The sequence below is a fragment of the Salmo salar genome, chromosome 21, assembly GCF_965601325.2.
Source record: "Salmo salar chromosome 21, fSalSal1, whole genome shotgun sequence".
In the NCBI taxonomy this organism is placed as follows: domain Eukaryota; kingdom Metazoa; phylum Chordata; class Actinopteri; order Salmoniformes; family Salmonidae; genus Salmo; species Salmo salar.
Window position 1 is genome coordinate 20,119,067 of NC_138311.1, and position 18,782 is coordinate 20,137,848.

Genomic DNA, 18,782 nt, shown 5'->3' on the forward strand with positions numbered 1-18,782 from the left:
CATTCAATGTATCAAAATATATGATCATACTATCACGACTCAGGATATGACCCAGATGCAGTGGAGGAGGCGGATAGTACAGTTCTCATAATATTTATTATACAAGGGGACAGGGCAGGTCGAGGGCAGGCAGAGGTCAGTAAATCCAGGGCAGAGTCAAAGAGGTACAGAATGGTAGGCAGGCTCAGGGTCAGGGCAGGCAGACTGGTCAGTAGTCCAGGGCAGAGTCAATGAGGTACAGAACGGCAGGCAGGCTCATGGTCAGGGCAGGCAGAATGGTCAGAACCGGGAAGACTAGAAAACAATAACTAGAAAGACTCGAAACCGGGAAAACACGCTGGTAATACTTGACGGGACAAGACGAACTGGCAACAGACAAACAGAAAACACTGGTATAAATACACAGGGGATAATGGGGACAAATGGGAGACACCTGGTGGGGGGTGGAGACAAGCACAAGACAGGTGAAACAGATCAGGGCGTGACACACACACAAGGAATGTCATCAATATTTACAGTAATATACATACACATACAATATTCAATTAAGATAAAAAAAATAAAAACAATTTGGACATATTGAAACTATAAAAACGGTTTCAAGTAAAACTCCTTGTTAAGGCCAAGAGGAGACAGTTTGTTGAGCCTGTGGATCCAGAAAGATTCCCTTTGAAGAAGTTTCCTCTCAATGTCCCCTCCCCTGTGTGACATCTTGACCATTTATATTCCAATGTATCTCAGAGAACTAATAGGAAGTCCAGCTTGTACAAAATGAACAGAAACCATATTTTTTTGTCTCACCTGTCCGTATGGTGCTCACTGATCCGTGTCTTAAGGCTTCTACAGGTTTTCCCTATGTAAGACAGACCACAAGGACATTTCAACATGTAAATAACATTGGTGGATATGCAGGTAATCAGGCCCTTTTAACTTAAATCTTTGTCCCGTGCGGGGGTGGGTAAATTAGTTGCATTTGTACGTGAAGCTGCATTGAGCACATTGGCCACATTTGTAATTACCATCCGGAAATGTTCAGTTTTCTCTGGTGGGTAATCAGATTTAACCACAATGTCTCTCACGTGTGTGCGTCTTTTAAAGACGGTGTGTGGGGATATTTAAAAATGGGTTTCAATTGTGGGTCAGTATCGATAATGTACCAGTGCTTCCTGATAATGTCCTTAAATGCCTTCCCCAATGTTTCAGTATTGGTGAGTATTGGGTGAAGCATGATGGGACATGTTCTGCTTTTTCTTTAACTTTTGTTTGAAGGCTTTCCAACTGTGTTAGTCCTTCAAAACGATCATTGGCATGTTTTACCCAATTGTCTTGTACCGAATTTCCTTAAACCTTCGCGTGAGGTCTGCGGTCTGGTTCTGAGAAGAGGCATCAGAGCTGCATTTTCTTCTGATGCGACTGGATTGACATATAGAGAGACTTTTAATAAGTGGACGTGGATGAAAGCTGTCACCTCTCAGGGTGTTCCTGTCTGTAGGTTTTCTGTAGAGAGGGAGGTTTTGTCCTTAATAACCATCACATCAAGAAAACTGATTTGTGATAGGTCATAGGTAATGGTGAAATGAAGGATTTCATTCATAGAGTTTAGATGAGCATGGAATTCCAAAAGTTTGTCCTGGGTGCCTGTATAGAACACGAAAATGTCATCCAAATATCTCAGAATTAGGAGAATATTGGAGAGAAAGGGGTTAAGGTCTGGATTCAGCACCACCTGTTTTTCAAACATTCCTAGAGGTAGTCATTAAAAAATATATAAATATATTGTACACAGAGTGAGTCCATGCAACTTATTATATGACTTGTAAGCACATTTTTACTCCTGAACTTATTTAGGCTTGCCATAACAAAGGGGATGAATACTTATTTACTCAAGACATTTCAGCTTTTCATTTTTAATGAATTTGTAAAAATGTGAATTTATCGGATATTGTTGATATGCCAGTGACACACAATCTTGATTTCATCCATTTTTAAATTCCTGCTGTAACACAACAAAATATGGGAAAAGTAAAGGGCTGTGAATACTTTGAAAGTACTTAAATACAGTATTTACCATTTGTATGAAGAATGATGGATTGCACTGACATCTTTCTCTCTCTTCTCCATCCTTTCCACAGAGTGACAGGGAGAAGGCGGAGGGTCTGCCTGTGGCCCCCTTCATGGACAGAGAGAAGGTCACCAAACCCACCGCTCAGATCGGCTTCATCAAGTTTGTCCTCATCCCAATGTTTGAGACCGTCATGAAGGTGAGCCATGGATGGATGGGACTATAAAAAGAGAATGTTGGAGTGATAGGACTGTGATGATGATGATGATGATGATGGTAAAGCCTGCCTCCTTTATCTCTCTGTGTGTCTCAGCTGTTCCCTCAGATTGAGGATGTGATGGTCCAGCCTCTGAGAGAGTCGCGAGACAGATACGAAGAGCTCAAGCAGATTGACGATGCCATGAATGAGGTCAGAGGTATTTGTGTGTGTACGTGTGTTTGTGTTTTTTATTATTTTTATTTAAGAAGCACATGTTTGCATGTTCTTATGTGTAGCGGCAGTGACGAACAGTCCTGTGAATGTTTCTACTTTAGGTGCAGAAAAAGAAAAGTGAGAACTTGACTATGGGGAAGAAGAAATGAAAGCACAAAGGTAGGTGTTTTTAAACTGGCTGCATTGAGCAAAGTCTTTCTATATACTATATGGCTCTGGTGCGGTGTAGATGAAATGAATGTGTGTTCCTCTGTTTTAGCTCAAACTTCCTACGGTGGTAAAGGTTGAGCCAGCATGGCAGTCTGAGGAATGGGACCAGAGGAAGATGGAAACAGACCAAGCTACTGACTGACTGGCCGGATGGACAATCCAAAAGCTTTTATCAGGGAATGTCGACTTGTACAGCAGACTACTTCAGTGAACAATATTTAGATTTTCTCTTGCGTTGTTTTTTTTAATGTTGTTTTATACAGAATGTACAGATTTTTAGTCGCCTTTGTTGTTTCCTACAAAATAAAAGGTTTACTTTAATTATAACCTTTCACATAATGTTTTTTTATTTTGTTTTAAAACATATATTACCATTATTAAAGCTTATTAGACTTATTAGTCTTATTTCTAGATGTATTAATGTTCATTTTAGCTGTGGATAAGTTTCATATGATTAAGATAGACAGAATGGATGAGGAGCACTTGTTACACTCTCTGTTCTATTCTTTGCCATGTAGCGTGTCAGCCTGTGCACTCAGCATTCTGAACATTCCAAACATACACATGTAGCCTTGTTGCTGTAGATCAGAAACGTGCCTTCCTTCCATATGCCTCCACTCCCTGTTTACTTTCTACACATTCCTAGCGAACATAGCAACTATTGAAGGTTTAAGGAGCTGTCAGTGTGGGGGTGACCCATACAAAACGTGACTTAGTCAAAGAGGATGTTGAAACACCTAAAGCCTTTCAATGCAGAACATACATGCCAAACATACAAGGGTTGGTTTTAAGAAGAAAAGGCATGGAAAGAGTATTAGGGAGGGTAGACAATGAATGACAGATATGCACTGCCACTGCAGCATGATCGGAATCCTGTTCCCCTGCTTAGACGTTGCATTCATCAACCAATGGTTGCGTGCCACGTCATCGACTTTGATGTCGGGCACCAGATTGCTGTGTGGTTAGCTGATAAGTAAAATACCTATCCAGGCGTGGTGAGATCTGGCATGCTTTGACAATGCCTGGGCAGGGGAATGCGCTCATGATGGCAACATACTGTATTTTGACAGTGAAAGGACTTGGGCCCCCGTGGGTCAAGGTATGACACTGCAGGCACATCCTGTAGATCCTGTACAGGCACATCCTGGCTGTAGTTCAGAGGGGTATTAGTATTCCAAAAAGATGGTTTAACAAATTCAGGGTTTCATGAATATATCCGGCTTGTGTTAACCAGATGAGGGAGTCCAGGATTTCTTGGTTCCAGAACAGATGCTTCTCATTTAAGTTGTTAGGCTAAGTGAAGCGCAGATTGGTTTATCTGGCAACTGGCGCGTGCACGCAACATTTAAAAAGGTCCTCAAGTCACTGACAGAAAAAACGATTGATACGGAGTCAAAAGATAGAACCCAATATTTCACGTCTACAACAAGAAACAGTTGTAACAACATACAACAAATATGTTTGTATATTTGCCAAAACAAGTAATACATCCACTGCCGCAAAAGCCATAGAGGGAGCCTGACAGAAAATTGCAGACAGACTAAATATGCAAGTGAAGTGGAACAATTCCAATATCTAATAGGCCTAGCTCACACACATGGCTGATTAGTAAATGTTTTCACTTTATAGAGCACTTTTATTGCAACGCTGGTGATATTAAGTGTCAAGGCCATGGAGTAATATGGAAGTTGTTGTAGCCTGTATCACAATTGCAGTGGTAGGCCCATTTCATAGCCTATGTAGGATGAATAATAATTTATTGAATTCATAGAGTGCTTTTCATGACAACATGGGCAACAGTGTGTTCTATGTTTAGTTATAACCCAATGGGGGTCACAGATCATCCGACAAAAGAAGGAAGATCATTGAATTTCATGACTTTATGAAAATGATTTGTGTAGGCTACAGTATTCAATAGCTTCCTGTTTGTTTATGCTGTGAATCGATTTTCTCTCCATTTTGATCTAGAGGGTCTTTGAATGTAGGATATGTGTCCCACCAATAGCACCAATGACGTTTGGAAAATCTGCGGGATGAATTTGGCTATTTATCATGTTTATTATGTTGCTTAGCTTTATTAATTTGAGGTTAGCAAAGCAACGCTGGCAGTCAACCTACCACAGCCTAATATACCTGCAATTCTGTAAAAGTCCTCATTGATTATTATATGGACAACTTGATGGCCAGGGATTGCAACATACATACAAATATATATTCAATGCGATGCAGACTCAATTTACGGCTCTACGCACAGTTGCTTCGCCAAATAGTTGAGCATCGCCCACATTGTACAGGAAACTTCAAGTGGAAAAACATTGCTAAGCAATACACAGAGTTTGTATTGCAGTCAAAACGTTGAGTTACATTTGGTATGGGTTGAGTAAATTGACCAGATATATTAGTGACTGGGCGGAAAAATTATTCTGAATTCTTTATGGTCTAAAGGATGAATTCAAGGTCCAATAATTCGTTCCCAATGGAGAGCAAAGCGAACAATTCAGGCTCCGATGTCAAGTGGTTTTTCCAAGATGGGATAGGCGGGAGTGATGAACAAGAATCTGATTGGCGGAGAAGTCTTATATTTATTCACTGGACAGGCTAAAATCAAGTTAACATAGTAGGTAGCAGATTTGATTCAGAGCATTCTTTGCTATGGTTTCTGACCAGGCTCTCTTTCTGGAGCCCGGAAAGTTTTCACAAATTCGGTTTTGACACATCTCGCTAAATCACTAATCCGGTTTTCTGGAATAGTCCTCTGGAATACCCCTCAAGTGTTACGATACGGATGATTTGTCGCCACAGATTATGTTTCTACCGTTGTGGCTAGGTGGAGAATGCCTACATTGCCATCTAGTGGCCACATCAGGGAAAACCGTTAAATAAACGTTATTTGTCACTTGCGCTGAATACAACAGGTGTAGACTTTACTGTGAAATGCTTCCTTACGAGCCCTTTCCCAACAATGCAGACTTAAAAATTAAGAAAACTGCTAAAAAACTAAACAAATTGTAATACAAAATAACAATAACGAAACTATATACAAGGAGTACCGGTACCGAGTCAATGTGCAGGTGTAGGTGGGGGTAAAAGTGACTAGGCAATCAAGGTATATAATAAACAAAGTATCAGCAGGGTATGTGAAAAGTGTGTGTGTGTGGGGGGGGGTCAATATGCATCTGTGTCAGTTTTGTGTGTGTGAGCATATGTTGTGTGTGTGTACTGCATGTATGTCAGTGAATGTTGGAGTAAAAAAAAAAGTGAATGTAAAGTATCCTCTAAGTCTGACTACTTTGCATTAGAAGTACTTAGCTCAGGGGAACATTAGGAGGCAGAAAGGGAGCGGAGTGCATACACACCGCAGGTTAGTTCTGCACTTTACTGAGGGATGATGAGGGGGCGATGTGGTAATTTGTGGGTGTGATGACTCACCCTGATGTGCCTCCCAATGTGGCTGTAGGTTCTCTCTCTTCAACTCCGGGCTTTCACTGTTGCACTGCAGAGAACAAACAACAACACCGGGGCTCTGTGAACAGTACAAACAACAGTGAGGGTATAAGAGATACAACCCAAATCTTGGTGTTTGTGTGTGTTTACTAAACCAATACTGTATAATCTTGTGGTTTTTAAGTCGTGTTTGCTCTACACCTGTACCTTCCAGCTGCTGGAGGGCACCAACCGCTCCTCTGCCCCTTAATCCATCCCAAACAGCTGCACTGAGGGAACTCTGGAAAACACATGGCAAACATTGCATCCCAGTTCCATTCACACAAAGCAAGTGTCATCTATGTATATCTTTCAACAATACAGGGTATACATTACTAAAAATTGGAGTCTGTGAGGAGAACACTTACCTCACACTGCACTGCCACATGACGTCCACCGGGAGAGCCAGTGAAGGCAGACCTCTGGGAACAAAGGCAGAGATGAGGATGTCACATGCATAACATGGCTCAGGGGGAAATCTGACATGCCACCCAGCACAAAACAGCATACTGGTGTAGCCATAATAAACTGTCTAAGAAAGGAATGCCGTCCTATATAGGACAGCCATATACACATGGAAGGTGCAGTGAACTGTAAACAGTGAGCTCTATGGATTGAAGCTTGGTATGAGTGAGGACGAGGATAGCTATTCAGTATGTGTACGACTCCGAATGGCATAAGTAACACACTCCTTCATGTATCAATGTGAGCGGGCCGTTAATGTGAGAAGTAAAGTGGTCACCTTTTCTGTTTCTGTATCAGAGTTCGGCATGTCCCTCAGCTACTTCAGGTTCCAGCTCTGGAGCCTCCGTCTTGACTTAAACTCTCGCAACTTCATGGTCCAATCATGTCAACACACACCAGCCCAGACAGACACATTAGTCTCCATTGGAAATGTTTTTTTAGTTCAGCAGTAGAGCTTCATCTGGATCAGTACAACCAGAGCTAGTCTAGAGAAATCTTATATATTGGGTTTTGATGGGGTAACAAAATGGAACTAAGCTCATGAAGCGTTTATAAGTTATATTCTTCAAGAATAAATTGGTATGTATCATGAATTTAAAAGTCCCAAAATGAATGTAGCAATCGCAGATTGCCCCTTTAAGTCGAAGAACTCAATTAATTGATGCGTCTAGCAGTTAGTCTAAATCTCAACCCTGATCCAGAGAGTAGCCACTGCGGATGTCCTGGTGGGGCCAATAGAGAACTGACAAACCTATGGAGAAAAACATGTTAAATATCAAGAAATGACAGTTTTAACCGACTGCTTAATGATTAATTGTTAAATTCTGTCTCTTTCTCGTGGCCATTCTCATAGGTACGCCAGCCGTACTCACTCTAAGTGTCCCAGGCAGAATGCCTGGATGTTGTGTGGTGCCTTCAGGTGGCTGACTGACCCTGATCTTCTCATCACGTTCAGCTTTGATGACATGCTTGTTGTTGACATTCAGGGTCTAGAGGAGGGAGGGAGATCTACCAAACAGAGGCAGTTCCTTATGAAGTTGAACCTGCTCTGTAAGCTGAACCTAAGGCAAGCCATGATCAACAGGGGACTATAAATAAAATGTCTTGGGGATTCTTGCTTAAGGCCAGGCACCACAGGTGAAAAGGGATTTTTTTTCCTTTACTCTCATCAGACAGAAACTTTACCAGTTGAAAGTATACATACATACAATATATTTTTGTATTAAGTTTAATTTATTTTTAAATATGCGAATGAGGCAAAACCACCTTAAATATGCGCTAATTTGCATATTACAAGAATCCGTTTTTCAACACATTGCTTCAAGGCAGAATGTATATTTTATTTTATTGTGATAAGACACTCAATGGTCAGACTTTTACAGAACAGTTTATCAAAATATTGTCATTTCATGGAATTATTTTTTTTAAACTCTTCACATGTATGGCAGATGCATATCTTGCATATATTTACAGATAGAATGACACTCAAAATCAAAAAGACACAAGATGTAAAAATCTAAAACTTTTACAAATACATCAGCATGTTTAATACATTTGTTTCAAGCAAAAGAGCATATGCTTTGTTGGGCAAATATGCAGTTTTTGGCAAATTCGCATATCACTTTGCTCAATTTATCACATACAAGGCTTTTTGTATGGCTGTTGAAATGTACAGAACATTAATCAGCTATGCCTGCCACATATGTAAGGCCATTGGAGTTGTTGCTGGTGCCGCTTTACTTTCTTGACTGTGTCATCAATCAATCAAACTTATTTATAAAGCCCTTTTTACATCAGCCGATGTCACAAAGTGCTATACAGAAACCCCAAACAGCAAATAATGCAGATGTAGAAGCACGGTGGCTAGGAAAAACTCCCTAGAATGGCAGGAACCTAGGAAGAAACCTAGAGAGGAACCAGGTTCTGAGAGGTAGCCAGTCCTCTTCTGGCTGTGCCGGGTGGAGATTATAACAGTTCATGGCCAAGATGTTCAAACATTCATAGATGACCAGCAGGGTCAAATAATAATAACAATAATCAGTGGTTGTAGAGGGTACAACAGGTCAGCACCTCCGGAGTAAATGTCAGTTGGCTTTTCATAGCCGAGCATTTATAGGTCAAGACAGCAGGTGAGGTAGAGAGAGAGAGAGTCAAAACAGCAGGTCAGGGACAAGGTAGCACATCCGGAGAACAGGTCAGGGTTCCATAGCCGCAGGCAAAACAGTTGAAACTGGAGCAGCAGCACAACCAGGTGGACTGGGGACAGCAAGGAGTCATCAGGCCAGGTAGTCTTGAGGCATGGTCCCAGGGATCAGGTCCTCCGGGAGAGGGAGAGAGAGAGAATTAGAGGGAGCATACTTAAATACACAGGACACCAGATAAGAGAGGAGAAATACTCCAGATGTAACTGATTGACCCTAGCCCCCCAACAAAAACTATTGCAGCATAAATACCGGAGGCTGAGACAGGATGGGTCGGGATACACTGTGGCCCCGTCCGACGATACCCCTGGACAGGGCCAACCAGGCAGGATATAACCCCACCCACTTTGCCAAAGCATAGCCCCCACACCACTAGAGGTATATCTTTAAACCACCAACTTACTACCCTGAAACAAGGCTGAGTATAGCCCACGAAGATCTCCCCCACGGCACGAACCCAAGGGGGGCGCCAAACCTGGACAGGAAGATCACGTCAGTGACTCAACCCACTCAAGTGACGCACCCCTCCTAGGGACAAGATGGAAGAGCACCAGTAAGCCAGTGACTCAGCCCCTGTAATAGGGTTAGAGGCAGAGAATCGCTTCGGAGAGAGGGGAACCGGTCAGGGAAAGACAGCAAGGGCCGTTTGTCGCTCCAGTGCCTTTCCGTTCACCTTCACACCCCTGGGCTAGACTACACTCAATCATAGGACCTACTGAAGAGATGAGTCTTCAATAAAGACAAAGGTCGAGACAGAGTCTGCGTCTCTCACATGGATAGGCAGACCTTTCCATAAAAATGGAGCTCTATAGGAGAACGCCCTGCCTCCAGAAGTTTGCTTAGAAATTCTAGGGACAATAAGGAGGGCTGCATCTTGTGACCGTAGCGTACGTGTAGGTATGTACGGCAGGACCAAATCGAGATAGGTAGGAGCAAGCCCGTGTAATGCTTGCAGGTTAGCAGTAAAACCTTGAAATCAGCCCTAGCCTTAACAGGAATACAGTGTAAAGAGGTTAGCACTGGAGTAATATGATCACATTTTTGGGTTCTAGTCAAGATTCTAGCAGCCGTGTTTAGCACTAACTGAAGTTTATTTAGTGCTTTTTCCAAGTAGCCGGAAAGTAGAGCATTGCAGTAGTCTAATCTAGAAGTGACAAATGCATGGATTAACTTTACTGCATCATTTTTAGACAGAAAGTTTCTGATTTTTGCAATGTTAAGAAGATGGGAAAAAAAGCTGTCCTTGAAATAGTATTGATATGTTAGTCAAAAGAGAGATCAGAGTCCAGAGTAACGCCAAGGTCCTTCACAGTTTTTTTTTGAGACAACTGTACAACCATCAAGATTAATTGTCAGATCCAACAAAAGATCTCTTTGCTTCTTCGGACCTATAACTAGCATCTCTGTTTTATCTGAGTTTAAAAGTAAAACATTGAGGAACACTGAAACTTACAGTTGATTTGTCAGAGGACAAATCATCCACAGAGACAAACTGATATCTTTCCGTCAGATAAGATCTAAACCAGGCCGTCCATGTAGACCAATTTGGGTTTCCAATCTCTCCAAAAGAATGTGGTGATCGATGGTGTCAAAAGCAACACTAAGGTCTAGGTGCACGAGGACAGATGCAGAGCCTTGGTCTGACGCCATTTAAAGGTCATATACCACCTTCAAGAGTGCAGTCTCAGTGCTATGATGGGGTCTAAAACCAGACTGAAGCGTTTCATATACATTGTTTGTCTTCAGGAAGGCAGTGAGTTGCTGCTCAACAGCTTTTTCAAACATTTATGAGAGGAATGGGAGATTCAATATAGGCCTAATATAGGTCCTGTGCCTACGCTTGGCACATTCCATTAAAGAAGCATCAGCTCTCACAATACGCCTCGCATCCTCCTCTCTGATTGCTTCCAGTGTCACCAAAGTAGTCAATCCACAATGTGTCTATCACATTTGATATAGCAGTGGCTCCCTCATTGAATGTGGCTACTGCCATACTGGCTGCTGCATCAATACAGCTTTTGTCCACAAAGACAGTTTTGGGGCATCGCGACCATTAGAGTTCAGACATTCATTTGCATTCTGGGTTCCTCCGTGCTACATTCTTTTGAGGAGGTTATCATTTGACATCCTATGATATAAATGTACCATTTTCTCTGCAACCTCTCTATTCAAAAATGTATGGTCTTCATGGTTTTAGTGACTGGGTGGATCTCACCATTTTCTAGGGCTCGCTGGTACCAGCGCCAATGCACACACCTATCCCGTAGTTGGAAGTGAATCCTCTCTTGTGCCAAGTGCCATCGAAGGATACATGAATGTCTATGATGGCATCCTCATCCTCCTTCAGCAACTCTGCTATGCCTTGGTCTATATCTGAGTATGCTCTTCTAATTAGCTTTGCAGCACTCGCCATTGTCTGTAGCCCTCTATGAATCTCTGCAACTACAGCGCTTATGTATATCGACATTACAGTCATAACTGCAGGACTAAATATCAGCATGTTACCCTATGTAAATATTAGCATATGAGTATTTACTTTATGTGAAGCAAATTTTTTAGTAGTCACAGTAGGCTACAGCCCTATGACACTGTAGGCCTATGTTACAGTCTATAGTTATGTTTTCCTATCACTTTGTTTATTCACTTTGAATACATTTGCTGGAGCAAGGAAATAAACATTATTTATACACAGCAAGTCAACTGACAATAATAGGCTACTCTCCCTTTTTATTTACCTGTCCCTCTCCTGTTATGTCTCTAATATGCACTGAGACGCAAGGAAGGAATCCCTAGGACTTTGCTTATTTTCTTCAGAGCTGCATATCCAAGTCCAAGTTTGTGGGCAAGAAGAACCATCCTCACATTTATAGAAAATGCCACATCTCCCCTGCTAGAGCACTCCTGCAGCCTGTAGGAAGTGTAAACACTTGTGTGTAAACACTTGTGTGTAAACACAGTGTATTAGTCTATAAATAAATCTCTTTGCCAAAATTCGTCATCTCTCCCATATCTTAATCGACTAGTAGTTGTTCTGAAATGTTTATTGCTTGCCTAAATGTTACTCCCTCTATGTTTAATATAACACAAATACATTAACTTTATATGTTGGTTGCCTATCCTGACATTAAGTTTGTTCTATAGAAAGTATTTGACTCTGATGTGTGCCACAGAAAGTATTTGACTCCACAAAATTAAGGAAATTAAAAGGGGGGGGGGGGGGGGGGATTTCAGCAAGCCCCCCCCCACCTTCTATCTTGGGACGGCAAGGCCTGGCACACTTCAGAATCATTTTGGCAGCTCATGTTGACCAGTAGTGAGGCAAGAAAATCCCCCCCCCCCCCCCTTCTAATTTCCTTAATTTTGTAGCTAGAGTCAAATACTTTCTATAGAACAAACTTCATGTCAGGATAGGCAACCAAAATTAATAATTAATCTATGTGTGTTATATTAAACATAGAGGAGGGAGTAAAATGTAGGCAAGCAATAAACATTTCAGAACAACTACTAGTCGAATAAGACATGGGAGAGATGACGAATTTTGGCAAAGAGATTTATATATAAACTAATACACTTGAAACAAATAGCCAAACTGAAAACTGCAGACATTACTCGTGCCTCCCCCGCGATCAAACCGACGTACCAAATATAATGAAACTCAGTCCAACGTGATCAGAAATCTCAACTAGCAAGCAAGTCGCAGCAATGAATAATTGAGTGCGTGCGCGTTCACGCGGGGGGGGGGGGGCACAACACTTGTTACCTCCTTTTCCTCCTCTACATGTACTGCCACTGCCTCATCGGCTGATCAGGCAAATTGTTTACTTCATTCACTGCTTTTCTCGCATTGTCTAACTGAGATCGCCTATTTTTAATCACAAACTGTATATTCTTCGAGATTTTCTAATTTCTTCGCAGGAGATATTTTCAAACAAGGTAGTGCTGCACTGCACATGAGGCCTTTTAACCAATCAGGTTGCTGGAAAGGGCCTTTAAATGCCAGTAACCAATCGGGTGTCAGGAAATCCCTCAATAAGAGAAAATATCATTTTTACAGCTGTTTGAACCTGGTGGATCAAAATCTCAGTTTGATGCTGGTGGACCACTACAGTAGGTGGCGATGTATGCACCTTAAAGTTGGATGCGATCTGCCAACCCAATCCCAAAGAAGAACAATGATGCATCTTTCCTACAACGTCTGAAGATGGAACATACGTTTCCCAAAACACTACGCAGAATGAACGTTCACTTAGTGCATTGTTGTGGCATGTTTTCGATGTGAAATGTTTTGCGTTTGAGCTAACCCTAACCCCTTTCTTAACCTTAACCTAATTCTCAGAACTTGCTACGTTAATTAAACTAACCTGCTACGAAACGTCAAATCTGACGTTAATTTGACAAATGCAGGACTCTTCTTGCCATGACCTTCAAGGTAGACTCTGTGAAGTTTTTATGTTAAGTTTTTTTGTTGTTGTTGTACTTTTCACCCCTTTTCCTCCCCAATTTTGTGATATCTAATTGGTAGTTACAGTCTTGTCCTACCGCCTCAACTCCCGTATGTACTCGCGACTCGCCAAGCCGCAGTGCTTCTTGACACACTGCTCACATAACCCGAAAGCCAGCCGCACCAATGTGTCGGAGGAAACACCGTACAGCTGGCAACCGAAGTCAGCGTGCATGGGCCCGGCCCGCCACAAGGAGTCGCTAGAGCGCGATAAGACAAGGATATCCCGGCCAGCTGGCTGGCCCTCCCCGAACACGGACGTGCTAGGCCAATTTTCGTGGCCGGCTGCGACACAGCCTGGGATCAAACCCGGGTCTGTAGTGCCATGCCTTAGACCGCTGCGCCACTCGGGAGGCCCTAGACTCCGTGAAGATGACGTACAGTGTAATGAAATATGTCATAATGTGTACAGGGCCTAGAATACCACAGTATTTTTCTATCTATTAAAAAAAACAAGCTCAACTCATGGTTAGGCAGTGATTTGTTCATAAAGGAAGAGTTTTGCTGACTAAGCTTGAAGGCTTGTCTAGAGCCTCTTATGTGTTCTCTTGTCTTGACAGTCCCAAATCTATTTGCTCCCAATTAGATAAGATGCTGTTTAACTTTATATGGAAAAATAAACCTTACAAAGCAGAAAAATATGTTAATAAACCTCAAAAAGTGAAATAATTGTGTGTGAGGGCGGTCTTAATGTGTTGGATTTCACGACTTTTAACCAAATTTTAAAGATGTATAGACCCCTTTCTGTGTTTACAAACATTTCTGCACGAGGGCGATGCGCAAGTTAGTGGCAGAACAAGGGGAAGATCCTATAGAACGGCAGCAAAAAAGCCTATTTAAATCAAATCAAATAACATTTTGTCACATGCGCCGAATACAACAGGTGTAGACCTTAAAGTGAAATGCTTACTTACAAGCCCTTAACCAACAATGCTTTAAGAAGAAAAATAAGTGTTAAGCAAAAAAATTTAAAATAAAAGTAACAAATAATTAAGCAGCAGCAGTAAAATAACAATAGCGAGGCTAAATACAAGGGGTACCGGTACAGAGTCAATGTGCGGGGGCACCAGTTAGTCAAGATAATTGAGGTAATATGTACATGTAGGTAGAGTTAAAGGGATTATGCATAGATAATAAACAGAGAGTAGCAGCAGCGTAAAAGAGCGGTCTGGTTAGCCCTTTGATTAGCTGTTCAGGAGTCTTATGGCTTGGGGGTAGAAGCTGTAAATAAGCCTTTTGGACATAGACTTGGCGCCCCAGTACTGCTTACCATGTGGCAGCAGAGAGAACAGTCTATGAATAGGATGGCTGGAGTCTTTGACCATTTTTAGGGCCTTCCTCTAACACTGCCTGGTATAGAGATCTTGGATGGCAGGAAGCTTGGCCCCACTGATGTACTGGGCCATAAGGCACTACCCTCTGTAGTGCCTTGTGGTCGGAAGCTGAGCATACCAGGCAGTGATGCAACCAGTCAGGCTGCCTCATCGTTGTCGGTGATCAGGCCTACCACTGTTGTGTCATCTGCCAGTGCCCCTGTGACAACAATTTTGGATCCCCTTGTGGCCCCCCTAAATGTGGAGTATGAAATTATTTTTACATAACTAATGCCTGCAATGCAGTGAAGAAAACGATATGACAACAATAACGTCTAATGTAACTGGCCCCTCTAACAGTACAACTGGCCCCAGCTTGGCCCCCCCAGTTGAAATGGTCTAGAACCGCCACTGCCGCCAAGAGACGCTCGCATCTGTGCGTGACGTCAGTGTGTTGTGTACTGAAAAAGGGTCTATTGGATAAAGCATTACTTTAAGGACCCAAACAGCTTTTGATTTACAATACCAGTTTCCTTTTGCAGTTGAAATACTTCCTGTTAAACTGGCTTATTTCTACAAACAAATGCTTAATTGATTGTCCCTTCTATACAAACAAATTTTCCCCTCATACGTATGTTATATGGAATAATCTTGTCATAAAATATAAAAACAAGTCACTGTTTTTAGAACATTGGTTTAGGAAGGACATTTTACTTGTGGGCCAGCTGCTCAATGTTTGAGCTCCACTGCAATTCGCATACCGCCCCAACAGATCCACAGATTATGCACTCCACACTGCCCTTTCCTACCTGGACAAAAGGAACACCTATGTAAGAATGCTGTTCATTGACTACAGCTCAGTGTTCAACACCATAGTGCCCACAAAGCTCATCACTAAGCTAAGGACCCTGGGACTAAACACCTCCCTCTGCAACTGGATCCTGGAATTCCTGACGGGCCGCCCCCAGTTGGTAAGGATAGGTAACAACACATCTGCCATGCTGATCCTCAACACAGGGGCCCCTCAGCAGTGCATGCTTAGTCCCCTCCTGTACTCCCTGTTCACCCACGACTGCGTGGCCAAGCACGACTCCAACACCATCATTAAGTTTGCTGACGACACAACAGTGGTAGGTCTGATCACCAACAACGATGAGACAGCCTATAGGGAGGATGTCAGACACCTGGCCGTGTGGTGCCAGGCGAAGAACCTCTCCCTCAATGTGAGCAATACAAAGGTGCTGATCGTGGACTACAGGAAAAGGAGGGCCGAACACACCCCCATTCACATCGATGGGGCTGTAGTGGAGCAGGTCGAGAGCTTCAAGTTCCTTGGTGTCCATATCACCAACAAACTATCATGGCCCAAACACACCAAGACAATCGTGAAAAGGGCACAACAACACCTTTTCCCCCTCAGGACACTGAAAAGATTTGGCATGAGTCCCCAGATCCTCAAAAAGTTATACGGCTGCACCATCGAGAGCATCCTAACCGGTTGCGTCACCGCATGGTATGGCAACTGCTTGGCATCTGACCGTAAGGTGCTACACAAGGGTAGTGCGTATGGCCCAGTACATCACTGGGGCCAAGCTTCCTGCCATCCAGGACCTAGTTACTAGGTGGTGTCAGAGGAAGGCCCAAAAAATTGTCAAAGACTCCAGTCACCCGCGTCATAGACTGTTCTCTCTGCTACCGCATGACACATCCAAAAGGCTTCTTAACAGCTTCTACCCCCAAGCCATAAGACTGCTGAACAATTAATCCAGGTGGCCATTTGACCCCCCCACCACCCTTTGTTTTTACACTGCTGCTACTCGCTGTTTATCTATGCATAGTCACTTTACCCCTACCTACATGTACAAATAACCTCAACAAACCTGTACCCCCACACATTGACTCAGTACTGGTACCCCCTGTATATAGCCTCGTTATTGTTATTTTATTGTGTTACTTTTCATTTTATTTTTACTTTAGTTTATTTAGAAAATATTTTCCTAACTCTATTTCTTGAACTGCATTGTTGGTTAAGGGCTTGTAAGTTATATTCAGCGCATGTGACAAATAAAATTTGATTTGAAATGGGTCATATATTGCACCCTTAGTAACTAGAGGTAAAAAAAAAGAATGTTGGGGCCTTTTGTGACTGGAAGCCCTATACAGTGTGTAATCTTCATATAGGGCTAACCCTCACGAATGGGAATGCAAAAACATATATATTTTTGCTTACATGTAATCACAGATATTGCACTTTTAGACGGTCCCTAAACCATTTAAGTGCTAGAAATAAGCATATTGCCTCATTTTCGACTCTGTTGAGGGAAGAGTTAGACCATCGATAAAAACAAATGGTGTACCTTGCTCTCTTCCATCATCTGATCCTACAGTAGATACAGTGCATTCGGAAAGTATTCAGACCCCTTCCCTTTTTCTACATTTTTTTACTTTACAGCCTTATTCTAAAATGTATTAAATACTTTTTTCCCGAATCAATCTACACACAATACCTTATAATGACGAAGTGAATAGGTTCTTCGAAATGTTTGCAAATGTATTACAAATAAAAAACAGAATTACCTTATTTACTGAAGTATTCAGACCCTTCGCAATAAGACTCGAAATTGAGCTCAGGTGCATCCTGTTTCAATTGACCATCCTTGAGATGGTTCTTCAGTTGGATTGGAGTCCACCTGTGGTATATTCAATTGATTGGACATGATTTGGAAAGGCACACACCTGTCTATATAAGGTCCCACAGCTGACAGTGCAAGTCAGAGCTAAAACCGAGCCATGAGTTCGAAGTAATTGTCCGTAGAACTCCGAGACAGGATTGTGTTGAGGCACAGTTCTGGGAAGGGTACCAAAATATTTCTGCAGCTTTGAAAGTCCCCAAGAACACAGTCACCTTCATCATTCTTACTGCACATTTACTTTATTTATTTATTTATTTATTTCACCTTTATTTAACCAGGTAGGCAAGTTGAGAACAAGTTCTCATTTACAATTGCGACCTGGCCAAGATAAAGCAAAGCAGTTCGACAACATACAAAAACACAGAGTTACACATGGAGTAAAACAACGTACAATCAATGATGCAGTAGAAAAAAATAAGACTATATACAATGTGAGCAAATGATGTGAGATAAGGGAGGTAAAGGCAAAAAAGGCAATGGTGACAAAGTAAATAAAGTATAGCAAGTAAAACACTGGAATGGTAGATTTGTAGTTTGAAGAAAGTTCAAAGTTAAAATATAAATAATATGGTGCAAAGGAGCAAAATAATAAATAAAATAAATAAATACAGTAGGGGAAGAGGTAGTAGTTTGGGCTAAATTATAGATGGGCTATGTACAGGTGCAGTGATCTGGGAGCTGCTCTGATAGCTGGTGCTTAAAGCTAGTGAGGGAGATAAGTGTTTCCAGTTTCAGAGATTTTTGTAGTTCGTTCCAGTCATTGGCAGCAGAGAACTGGAAGGAGAGACGACCAAAGGAGGAGTTGGCTTTAGGGGTGACCAGAGAGATATACCTGCTGGAGCGCGTTCTACGGGTGGGTGCTGCTATGGTGACCAGTGAGCGGAGATAAGGGGGGACTTTACCTAGCAGGGTCTTGTAGATGACCTGGAGCCAATGTGTTTGGCGACGATTATGAAGCGAAGGCCAGCCAACGAGAGCGTACAGGTCGCAGTGGTGGGTAGTATATGGGGCTTTGGTGACAAAACGGATGGCATTGTGATAGACTGCATCCAGCTTGTTGAGTAGGGTATTGGAGGCTATTTTGTAAATGACATCGCCGAAGTCGAGGATTGGTAGGATGGTCAGTTTTACGAGGGTATGTTTGGCAGCATGAGTGAAGGATGCTTTGTTGCGAAATAGGAAGCCAATTCTAGATTTAACTTTGGATTGGAGATGATTGATGTGAGTCTGGAAGGAGAGTTTACAGTCTAACCAGACACCTAGGTATTTGTAGTTGTCCACAAATTCTAAGTCAGAACCGTCCAGAGAAGTGATGCTGGACAGGCGGGCAGGTGAGGGCAGCGATCGGTTGAAGAGCATGCATTTAGTTTTACTTGTGTTTAGCAGCAGTTGGAGACCACGGAAGGAGAGTTGAATGGCAT

General features: G+C 42.3%; 1 protein-coding gene across 5 annotated transcripts in view; it reads left to right on the forward strand.

Annotated features, from left to right (window-relative positions):
* Positions 1-3,104, forward strand: part of LOC106581900 (high affinity cGMP-specific 3',5'-cyclic phosphodiesterase 9A) — a 35,326-nt gene extending 32,222 nt beyond the window's left edge. For all 5 annotated transcript variants that reach the window (XM_014164342.3, XM_082967022.1, XM_014164340.3 and 2 more), the window contains 4 exons: positions 2,133-2,261; positions 2,376-2,471; positions 2,597-2,654; positions 2,755-3,104. In XM_014164342.3, coding sequence (XP_014019817.1) covers positions 2,133-2,261; positions 2,376-2,471; positions 2,597-2,644 — 273 coding nt within the window. In that variant the 3' untranslated portion in view covers positions 2,645-2,654; positions 2,755-3,104. The remainder of the gene's footprint in view (positions 1-2,132; positions 2,262-2,375; positions 2,472-2,596; positions 2,655-2,754) is intronic.
* The last annotated feature ends 15,678 nt before the right edge of the window (positions 3,105-18,782 follow it).